This window comes from Netta rufina, assembly GCF_964035555.1.
Source record: "Netta rufina genome assembly, chromosome: 1".
In the NCBI taxonomy this organism is placed as follows: domain Eukaryota; kingdom Metazoa; phylum Chordata; class Aves; order Anseriformes; family Anatidae; genus Netta; species Netta rufina.
In genome coordinates this window covers 17,570,624-17,582,791 of record NC_140123.1, presented here as the reverse complement: position 1 = coordinate 17,582,791, position 12,168 = coordinate 17,570,624, and the positions used below count along the sequence as shown (strand labels likewise).

Sequence of the window (12,168 nt, the reverse complement as noted above, 5' to 3'; positions counted from 1 at the left end):
ATAAAAATAAGATTACTTTTGTAAAAGAGAAGAGAGCCAGTTACAGCTCAAACATTTAACATCTACAAAAAAACATCTCTACAGTGTTTTTTAAGACACATAAACCCAACAAACTAAAAAAAAAAAAAAAAAGTTCTTAACATTTCCACATGCATTAAAGTTAAATGTCGTGTTATAGAAACTCTGTGGCATAAAATCTATATATCATTTAACAATATTAAATAATATTAAAAAATTCCAAAAATAGCATTGTTTTTTAATATGAACAGGCATGCTAATATTGATCAAATATTATCTACTTGTCCTCATTTTTCCCCTATGCCTGTGTTCAAAATATACAAATGTTAAATAGAAATAAGTGTCTTATTTTGTTTGCCTCCAAACTATTATACCATAAGAAATATACCATTTCTGCATTCAGAAACACAGGGAATGTACTTACCAGATTTTTGCAAATATCTACAAGATCATTCATAAATTTTGATGTTAACAAATGCAGGAATAAATTAGACAGCATCTTATTAGCACTGTTCTGTAAGAAAGTAAGATGTACAGATAAGTTAATTCATTTTTTTCACGTACGACACGTGATATCCAATTTTGTGATCTCATTAATGAGGAAAGAAACAAAAATTACTTTATAAGCTTTACCTTGGTACAATTGCATAAGCATTTTGTACACTGCATTATCAAAGTCCTCAGTGAGTTGATCTGGGCATCTTCATTTAGTTTCTTTCTTGAGTTAGAAATGCTTTCTCCGGCATAATGAATGAGAGACTAATAAAAATACAACAAATAGTTCAGTTAAATTCCTTTATATGTTGGCAAACGCACAGCACACACACAGACAAAAGGACATAATTATCATTCATACATTCTGATTCATACAGCTTTGATATTTACAGTGTGCATCAGCGAGTTTGGGCACATTATTTTTCTTTTTTTTTCCCCCAAACATTCTGCTCCAGAAGCAACAAGTAAATGGCACAGACTTGCCTGAAACACTGACAGTTTCATCATGAAAGGAAAATATGGTATCTGTCCATAATGCAAAGTTTCGGGATTCCATATTTAAGTGCAAAAGCACCTCACACAACAATAAAAACAACAATAGCTGTCTTCATACTGGCTTAGCCCATATTAAAAAAATTCTGCATGAAAGACCTATAAATGAAAGGAATTTTTATCCCAAATGGTCCTTTTGCCCAAAAATCCTTGATTATTTTATCTTTCTAAAAGGGGTGATAGAGAAACATACCAATATTTAGAATCTGTAAATTTGCTATATTGGTATATTGACAGAATTCATTGATTTTTTCAGCAGCAGTAACATATTTAAACCTCTCTGCCTTTTTTTTTTTTAAGCATAAATCAGGGGAAATATTCATGGTCTGAAGGTGTGTTAATATGAATAGAGTTTTTTAAATGATTTTATATTTAATAATCTACTTTAAGTTGTTTGCAAATGCATTGCTGCTTACCTTAGCTTTCTGGAACAACTCTGATTTACAGGCATCCTCTTCTGTAAATAAACCAGTGTAGCAATAGCAGCCGAGAACACCAACTGAGAGACTGACACATCGAACAAGATGTTCTGCAGCAACAAGCTTAGACTAAATTAAACACACAGTATAAGCACCAGTGGTTTAATATGATTTTTTTCAGCAAAATACAAATTCTTTAGTCTCTTCTCAACACTTGTATATACATATTTTGTCAGCATGAATGAAGCTTTGCATTCTAGTGTTCTGCATCTTGCATTTGTCTTAGCTCCCTATCAAGTCTTTTTGGCTCTCCATGTTATAATATTCTCTGCATCTCCCGTGGCCCTTACGCCTCCCTCCTTCACAACAGTTTAAATTCTCCCTGTCCTTTAGGTTCCACCACAGTAATAATTTCATCTCTCCTCAGCGTAAGGAGGGAGAATGAGAACAGTTGTGGTGGAGCTGAGCTGCCCAGCTGAGTAAAACCACCACACCGGGACAAGCAGTAGTATGAGCCTAGACATGGACTACAACACATTCCTACCACTGCCTCTTGCTATCTTAGTAAATTTATGTTTCTTCTTAGCAGCAACCAATTTCAACAAACAAATGGCACGTAGGGTTGTGAATGCCCGCAAATCTACTGCAGGAACATTCTGGAGACCCCTGTTTACCTGTCTAACTTCTTTGGATCAAAGGAGAAGAAAGAGCAGATAAATATTTTTACTTTCTCTGGGAAAGAGACCAAAGAGGATTTGCTACCACGTTGTTTAAAAACATGTATCTACAAAAAGATGGAGAAACTCATGCATACACACTGTTTACATATGCAAAACCAGGAAGAGGTTTTACAGTGCCTAATTGACGTATCTTGTTTCAAACCGTAACACTCCCTCTTTTGTCTCACCAAATATTATAGGACCTTAACGACAAATTGCCAAGGAGGCACAGCACTGTATCAAAATCAAAGCTAGCCTGTCAATGGAACTGGAAGCTTAAAAAGCCTGCTGCTTTTGTCTTCATCAACTTTTCAAGGATGAAAACTACACAATCTCCCTGGGCAAGCTGTGGCACTGCTTGACTGTCCTCAAGCTATAAAACTTTCCTTGCATCAGTGTTAATTTGTTGTTTCAGTTTATGCCTGCTGTCCCTGGCCCTCCTGCAATGCACCACTGTGATGAGCCGGGCTGTCTTCCAGATAACTTTATAGGCACTGGGAGGCTCCCTCAAAGCCTGTTAGGTCCCCCCAGAGCCATCTCTGCTCCAGGCTGAACAAACCCAGCTCCCTCCGTGTCTGCTTACAGGTCTTTAGCCCTTATTCTTTAAGAGCTACTTTTTAAGGGCTTTAGCCCTTAATCAGTGGCCTTCACTGTCTTGACCTGGGAGGCCCAAAACTGGATGCAGCATTCTAGACACAGTTAGAGGGCACCAAAAAGAGGAGGATAATCATTTGCCTTGAGCACTGACTGTGTTCTTGTTAATACAGCCTGTATTTGCAGCTTTCTCTGCCTTTATACTGCTGCCTCTTTTTATAAAACCTATGTGAGATCTCTGTGCCTCAATCTTGGTTGAAAACTGGCAAGAGCTTAAAGCATTACAAGGACACAGAAGTTGAAGCAAACATCTCAAAAAGTAGCATAACAAAGATCTATGTGGCAACTTCACACATACTTCCACTTCCACACAGCTAGTAAGTAGCTTCCCACATACATGTACCTAAGGAAATTACAGTTTGCCAATGATGTACAAAAGCACAGAGCAATCTGTTTCATATTATTGAAAACAGTTTTTAAAATGTTTGCAGTTCATTTTTAGAAACGAAAGAAATGAAAATCTCTACACTTTTCATTGAAAATATATTGTTTAGGAACACATTTATAAGGATGAAACAGTAATTTCTAACTTACCTCAGGAGCATAGCTGCTTAAAAGCTTTTCTGACATTGTCGAAAGGCAGTGCTCCAGTGTTTCCCTAAGATTTTGGTTGATGGCAAGTCTTGAACCAGTCACATTTTTATCTGCAACGTTTACTGCAAAGTTAGTGAAAATATCCATTTCATCAAATGTTGTCTGTAGATAAAGTTCTTCCACATCAGAAAAATCGCTTTCCTCTTTTCCTTGGAAGTGCTGCACACTTGAACAAGAGACATTGATTTTACTTCAGCAGTCAATGAACACAAGTCTTTAACACTATTATTTAAATGTTAAAAAAAAGAGGCAAAATAAAATTTTAAAATTTTAAATTTTAACTTCTGTTAAAAAGTTAATGAAACTGGTTAATCTTTTATTTCTGAGGTGACTTTCACTGTGGAATGGATACTTACCATTTCAGCTCTGTCTGAAGAAACTACAAGGAAAAATAAAGCCTGTATAGGCATCATAAGTTCTATTGCAGCTCACGTACCAGCAACTGGTTTGTGTTGAGATAGCTGACATCAATCTGCTTCACACAACTGAAGCATAAATTCAAAAGAAGCCTGGAACTAATGGTTTTATCTTTCATTACAAGAAGTTATACACACTTTAATTTCATTAAGAGCAAGCTGGATATAGTCCAGGAGCTTGAATATATGCATCAGTGAAAGATGCAACAGCATTCTTAGAATTACTCCAAGAGACTCAAGTAACATGTAGCTGGGCCACAAATACTGAGTAGCGTGAGGACACAGAAATTAATCACCTAATCTTTACAGATTTTCTCTGATCTTCATGAAAAATCCTAAAATATATGCTTCCTTTAGAATGGAAGTTAATGTTAACAAGCATGAATAGATATTTGTATAAAGTTACAATTTATTTGAAAAATATATTATGGAGTTAAAAGTATCTAATGTATTTGTATGTAAAGAGACAAATATTTAGCTGTATTGCTTGAGAAACTTATTCCTCCTAAGATATTTTGTTCAGTACATGAATCTGACTCTGTCAGCAACATCCGGTGATATTTCAACATCTGCTTGAAGCATCTTAACAAATTGCAAAAACTCTTATTTTTATGGGGTATTGAAGATGTTGTACAGAAAGATGCAAAAGAGCTCAAGGAACATTTATGCGTTTCATTGTCTCTGCTTGATAAAATAGCAAATATAAGCATAACTATTTATTATGATTGATTTAAAAACATACCACTTAGCATCATTTTGGAAAAAAATCATAGCAGCTTTACTGTTCTTCATTGTAAGGCTCACAAGAATTTTTTGTATCATAAGATGAGGAAAATCACTGAAAAAAAAAAAAAAAGAAAATTATTTTGTTTTTTCTTTTGATCAGACATGCTCTTGGGTTTCCTGTAGTGTGCACAAACACTGATAAGATTCACTGTGTACCTTCAAAGTGGCTTAAATTTTCACTTAAGATTTCTAACATACTTCCTGTATGTATTATGCTCTGGGTAGATGCCTAAACTATGTCTCCAAAAATGATATCCTACAGTGAGCTTAAAAAACCTACCTCTACCTACCTCTACCAAAGCATTACCACCATACAGGTCTGCAAATCCACTTTCCCCTGGACAGTCTTCTGCATTACAGAGCAAGTTTACATATAAAATTATGCCACAAAGACTCTACCTGCAGAGCACAGGAGGCAACTTCACACATTCTTCCATTTCTTCCTCCAAACAGCAGGACAGTACCCATTTCATTATTGCCTCCTTTAATGCAGAAACCAGATTTCTTTCACAATTACTCTGATCCATTCCTATGTCCAAATTTTCTGGCACTGAATAGGCAGACATCAGTAATGCTAAACAATATACTGCAGAACTATAATAAAAAAAAGGAACAGAGGGCATTTATGAGAAAAAAACAAATGGGTATTTGAAAGAGCAAAGTCAGTATTTTTGCACTCTTGGGGGGCATCAAATCCACAAACAACTTAATAGCATACATACTAGAAAACTCCTTTACTTGAACCTGCATTTTTAAAAGCCATATTTTTGCTAATACAGATGTTTCCTGTTTATTTTAAAGACTGTTTCCGGACACTGATTTCAGAATCAAATATATATTTAGAAGAAATCCTACTTTTTAACTTCAAAAAAAAAACAACCACATCTCTTTCAGTCAGATTTTATATTTTTAGTCACATTTAACATTTGAAGATGCTTGCCTCTCTTCTTCCACCTCTGCTTTTACACTTAGGCACATATTTACATCAGTTTCAAGTGCTTAAAACACAGATGTGGCTAGTTCTTAACTAGAAATGCAGACACAAAAACAACAATAGTAATACTTTGAATAATGCAGTGGTTTTGGTTACACAGTAAAATGCAATGTGAATCAGACATGAAATAATATCTTTGCTTCCTGTTTTACCTTGAAGGTTTCAATGGAGGTCCTGAAAATATCTTCCAGAGTTCTTTATCTGTTACAACAAGGTTTCCTTGAATCATAGCTCCAAGTAACCCAAAGCTCTCCACTTCAATTTGCTGAAAACTTACGCTACGAATGGTAAGAGACCAAACTTTTGCCCAGGTTCTCTTGAGCTCTAACTTGTAGGTGCTTTTCAAATCAGTTTTCTGGCTTTGACACAAAGCTACCTCTTTAAGACACTTCAGCACATAAGGGGTCCTTTCTCCACATCGCTGCTGAGGCAGTAACTGGTGAAGTATGTTGAGTAAGGGAGGTAGCTCACAGTTGGGAAGACTCATGGGATACTTTGATATTAATCGAGTTGTAATCTGTAACCTTAAAAACACAACGTGAAGCAATCAATATGAAGCATACATAAATGTGTCTTCAAAAGTTAATAAACGCTGTATTCTCTGATTGCCATTTCTCACTTATATTTTCTAGTATTCAGCTGATTTGTTTATTATCAAATGTTAAAAGATTCACTAGTTCTACTTTTTTACTTGGGAAGTCTGCCAGTGTAGCCTCACTATCACTAGAAGTTTCTTACAAGCTGACTTCATTAGCTTCTGACCATGAAAAAAAAAAAAATCAGACAAAAATTATTTTTGTCCTTTCGCTAGACTAGCTTGTTACACACTCTGACTCAGGAAGTGACTTCCAGGAAGAAACTACATAAAAATGACAACACTTCAACAGATATGAAAATTAAGATTCATCAAATGAAGAAAAAGTTAAGCTGGGAATGGTGAATTTTGAAAGGGTTTTGCTCATAGCAATGGATGCAACTCTATAGTGCTCATAGTACTTCTTGGAGACTGCTACCTCTCCTCAGAACAGTGGGCTAACTTCTCAGTCAGGTCCTAAACAGTCACCTTGTCTCAAGAGTGAGCATTAAACACACACACCGTGCCCCTGCTCACAACCCAATTCACTAGCAGCTACACTATTCTAGTACCCTGTACAGCAATTTCCAAAAGTAAAAAAGGGAGGAACGGTAACAGCAAAATCATTTAGTGTAATCTACTGAAGCTAAAAGTCGACATTCTTGAGCCTACAGTTGGCAAGTCCTAGAAAAATCTCTCTCTACTTTCTGTTACAGATTCCTTCTCCTGGGGCAGCCAGTGGAAGATTATGAACCCGCACCTCCTGTTCAGAAGTCCCTAATGTCAACAAAAATTCACCTTCATTGGTGTCCAAGCTAAGATGCCAGGCATTGCACTTCAACAGCTTTTAGGCAAGGTATTAAGGCAAATTGCGAGAACTAGTTCAGAACAGCCAAACTGTTAACAGTTGCTGTTCCGTGACCCAGCCAGCTTAAGGCAGCAGTAAACCTCAACTTCATTTCCTAATACTCAAGAGCTGGATGACACATTCACCTACATGACGACTGGTAATATCTAGCACAAAAGACAGATAAAAAATAAGAGGCTGTAAAATGTTACACACTGCAACACAATCTACCAGACCCCATTTGTTATTTCTCAGGAAATCAAAGGTATCAAATTTTTAAAGCAAGATACCACTCACTACTTTCCAAATGCTGTGAGAATCTAAGCTTACTGCTTAGATATGTAATTACAGCACCTTCAGACACCTAATTTGAAAGCACAGTGTATTCAGGAAAATAATTTAACACATTAAGATGTCTGTAGTGGTATTTGGTTCATGTAAAGATGTTATTACCAAGGTATGACATCAAAATCCTTCTGCGATCTTTGCAGGTTTTCCCGAATTACCTCCCAGTCTAGTTCAATCCTCCTGCGCTTGCTTGGTACTGGTTCATCACTGGACTGTGAAACCGTATACGACTGGGTAATTTCCAGAGCTTTTGTGTCCTCTGTAAATACCTTCATGAAGAGAAATTAGAAAGTAAGAAAATAAAGAGAAGTATTTACAGGAAAACTGAAATGTCAAACTTAACTGATCCATTTTTACTGTTTAAAGCCTCTTAAGAGCCAGTAAGTGGCATTAGTTACCATTTCTTACTACAAAAGAACTTATGCTTCCATTCTAATATGGAATACTAGTGAAAAATAGCGTAACTTAGAAGTCCAAATATTCTAACCTGCACAAAAACTAAAAACTAACAGAACACAGACAAAAGGAACTAATACTTCAGTAAATGATTTTGAGGAAATGTTAAAGCCGTATCAGCTTAAAAAGCGAAATGTACTATACCATAAGTATATACATCAAATTTATATTCAGATAAAAATGTTACCTGATGACAAATATCAGCCATTAATCCAACCAAATTTTCCTTCACAGCAATAGTTCGTGAGCCTGAAGAATACTTTCCTCTACTGCCTATGAGATTTATTTCATTCACCAGCAAATCATATAGGTTATGTAAGATACTTTGCCATTTTTTGGAGTCATATGCACCTGTACATGCAAGAAAAATTAAAAGATAACACGTGCCACTCACTTCATACAATATATAAACCTACTTAGACAATACAAAATATAGCAAAAATCAGAGCAGAGCACACAAAACTTAACAACAAATGCAGGCCTGCAGAATAAGTCTTATAATGGAGAATGAATGAAGTAAAAGATTGAAAAAACTTAAAAGACAACTTAATCATAGTATATAATAAGCATAGGGAAGAATTTTGAAATATTCAGTTCTTTATCTAACTAAAAAGACTACAGTGAAATGCTGTGGGTAAGCCATTATATTGACTAATTGTAAACTCTTTGCCATTTGTAGCCAAAGTCATAAATAGCCATCTTTTTTAAAAAATAATGATGCTATAACCAAACCGGGCCATGACAGGCAAACAGAAATTACTGAGTGATGTTTTCTGGCCAGTATTATATAGTAAGTCAGACTGCAATCATTTCCTAACACTCATGATTATATGATACACATGGCAATCTAAATTCAATCTGAACTACTATTCCCTTTGACAAAGACTTTGTGCTTTGATTTAGTAATAACTTTAGGATAACAACAACCAAACTTTACAGGACTTAATACAATTAATGCATACAATTTGCACACAGTGCACACAAATTGAAATTGTAATGCACACAATTTGCAAACTTATTTTCCGTGTAGATCTATAAAATAAAACTACTGGCAAGTAATCATCATTTCCATCAGTATTTCCAAGACTCAGTAACAAAATTCAGAAAATTAGCACAATAATTTGAGCTATACAGTGCTAGAAATAAAACAGGGAGCTTTCAATAGTACCTTTTTCCTGAGATTTTGCACCCTTTGGATGATGCATATGAACTTGGAGACGAAATAACTCAATTATTGATTCCTTCAAGGAATCTTTTGGTCTATACTGAGTCCATATATAAAGCACTGTAGGCAAAATTTCTTCTCCAATTTTACAAATCCGCTTGCGACAGTTAACAGCAAATGTATTGAAGAAGATATTCATTGCTGCAATAATATGATCCAGGCCCGCAATATTTCTGTCTTGCCTGCAATATAAACCAAAGACTCAAACTTCCAGAACAAATAATCATATTTCTTTTCACATGAATTATTTAAAAGTAAATACTAGCATGTAACTATAATCTGAATATTATTTGCATATATAATAAGTGCAGAAGTTGTTAATAAAGAATTTATTAAAAGCGTTCAAAGACAGAACGATGAAATACGCCTAAAGAGGATTACCTGCTACTACACGAGTTTAATCCAAAATACTTTAAATAGTTATTATCTATAAAAGCAGGTATTAACATAAAAAAGGAACACTTGCAACATACCTTGCACACTGCATTGCTCTTGAAAAGAAGTTAAACATATCATATTTCAACTCATCAGTTTGGAAGCAATATCCCCTCATTAGTGTGTGAATTATCCTAGCCACCAAGACTCTATTCATCTTCCCAGAAGGCGTAAGGTAAAATTGTCCATACAGCATCAGCAGATCTGCAAATGTATTTTGAAAGTATATGTAATAGCGTAGAGATGTTATAAATACATAATTATACAGACATATATTTAAGAAGATTACTTTAAAAATGCTGGAAGCAAAATATTACATTAAATATACATAAACCACCTTTCTGAATTCAGCTGTATGTCATTATCCACTAAAGTTAATCAGGAAGAAAAAAAAGACAGAAAATATATGGGGTCTTGTCGGCACTAGAAGTAAAGTTATACTCATTCTGAGCTGGGATAAAATCTGTTTTGTGTTACACAGAGCAAAGTGGCTACAGCCACATGGCCAACTTTCACAACTACTTCTAGATTCAACTCCTTCCACTCTACATTGACTGCTTATAGCGCAGTGGGCTCCATTTGCTGTGGAATACACAATAAAAGTACTCAGAAGCGATTTACAGCTACAAATACATTAACAGAGAATTTGGTGCAGCAGGAACAGGTCAACGGATCAGAGCAATTGGTACCAAGACTCACCATATTTCCTTCAGAAGCAGTTCAGATAGTTTACTCCAGGCCCCAAAGCTACACATCCATACTTTGCATTCATTTAATTTTTTTTCTGAAGGAAAGGTCCCTTCCACAGATTTTTGCTTTCTTATCTCAAGGCCCATTTAAGAATTACAACACCATCCTTCCATGAGCATCATGAGTATCAGAGTAGCACATTACTGATCCACCATCATCATGAGTTTAACGTGACAGATACAAAAGCCTTATTACTGTTTGCTTTATGCCATCTACAAGTGACGTGATACTGTCCCTCAGTCCTTGGATGGACAGTAGCCAATGCAAACATCCACACCAGGAAGAAAGACTGACTCAAACCCATGACTTTAGCAGCTGTGCTGTGAGGACACTTTGAATGAAGGTACATCCACCTCTCTCAGGCCTTTTCTCTAAGAAAATACATAGGCAGAATGATCTTTTGGGAATCCCAGCCACTATGACTACTTAGCTCACAGTCATGCTCTGAGTTCATATAGTCCTTGGGATTCAGAATGACCAATTACCACTGAACTTCCCCATGGAAGGGGAACCACTGGGGCCTTCTGTCAAGAACTGGCCCCATACTTTCACCATGCTTGAATGAACTTCAGGAGCCTGTAGTTCTGTTCACTAGACTGACTAGCACCTGGATGAGCCTGACAAAACTCAACTCTACGGGTGAGTAGTTCATCAGTTTAAGGTGAGTGAGCTCTTGACAGACAGAGTCAAGATCAAGGCCTCTGAGGTATTCAAAATATGAATGCTCTTGAATGCTCTGTGAAGGGCTGATATCAATGACTTCATCCAGTTTTGATCTCAGATTCCTGAACTGTGGATGAGCCAGCTCAGGACAACTACAAATAAATTGCAAGGGTTACTGTTTCACTGTTGTGCAGGCCTTGGTAGACTTACAGACATCTTGGCGGTCTCCTCCAGGAGCTCAAAATGCCACCTTCACCAGGTCTTTCATAACTCTGGCCTCTTATTCAAAAGGAATACCAACACATTCTTCCCAAGCAGGCATAGGGCCATTTGCAGCGCTCAGGTGACTGCATCATGGGAGTCAGGGTTGCCTCATAGCCCTACATTACTGGGTCACAAACGTTTAAGCTGGAGACAACAGTGCCGACACCTGATTTAACTGTGTCTCTTCTACATAAAGGGTGGAAGTGGCATGGGCATCAGTGATCTCACTGCGAGATGATGGACCCTCAGCAAGAAACTTGAAGCCAGCATTTCCAACACTCTCATAACTGGGAGTCCTACACAATTGCCAGTTGCACAGCAGCTCAAGGCCACAATAGCCCAAAGCTCCCTAACCGGGGGGGATTTCTGTACTGGAACTTCTTCAGGTTGGAAAACCACTCCTGCTGTCACACCCACAGAGCACTTTCTGGTTGAACTCTATTCATAGCAACTCTTTGTGCTCCCTGCTGACCTCGCCTCAAAGAACACACACTGAAGGAAAGCAGACAGATTTACACAAAGCCAAGAATCTGAAGAGTAAGACATGCAGCAAAACAAGCTAGTCAACAAAAAGCATAAAAAAAAATTTGATTCCACAGCACCAGCTGATCTCATAGCTGAGCTTGCTTCAGGAAGGTTGGACTACAAATACTATTAACTGCTTTTGTGATTCCCTGGGAAAGCAAATATAGCCATAATGTACACAGAGATGAACAGGTAAGAAGACAAATACCGCATATGATCTTTTAAAAATCAAGATTTGAATATAGGAAAGGGAGAAGTATAGCAGCCAGTGATACAATCTGTCTTCTGGAGGCCATCAGGGTCTACTGAAAACTACCATTAACAAAATTTTATTAACCTGACCAAACTAAACAAGCAGGCACACCACCTCCATTCATGGAGAGACAAAAGCCTAAACTGTAAAAATCATCTCTAAACCCCGCTGTCATGCACCA

The 12,168-nt window shown here is 36.7% G+C and overlaps 1 protein-coding gene across 1 annotated transcript in view; it reads right to left on the bottom strand.

The window, feature by feature from the left end:
- The window catches only part of ATM (ATM serine/threonine kinase), a gene marked incomplete at its 5' end in the record, with an annotated part of 66,521 nt that overhangs the window by 49,105 nt on the left and 5,248 nt on the right, over positions 1–12,168 (bottom strand). The window contains 11 exons of the mRNA XM_084306309.1: positions 443–532; positions 652–777; positions 1,482–1,613; positions 3,392–3,617; positions 4,610–4,705; positions 5,053–5,247; positions 5,800–6,171; positions 7,522–7,685; positions 8,060–8,223; positions 9,041–9,279; positions 9,571–9,736. Of these exons, the coding sequence (XP_084162435.1) occupies positions 443–532; positions 652–777; positions 1,482–1,613; positions 3,392–3,617; positions 4,610–4,705; positions 5,053–5,247; positions 5,800–6,171; positions 7,522–7,685; positions 8,060–8,223; positions 9,041–9,279; positions 9,571–9,736 (1,970 nt within the window). The remainder of the gene's footprint in view (positions 1–442; positions 533–651; positions 778–1,481; positions 1,614–3,391; positions 3,618–4,609; positions 4,706–5,052; positions 5,248–5,799; positions 6,172–7,521; positions 7,686–8,059; positions 8,224–9,040; positions 9,280–9,570; positions 9,737–12,168) is intronic.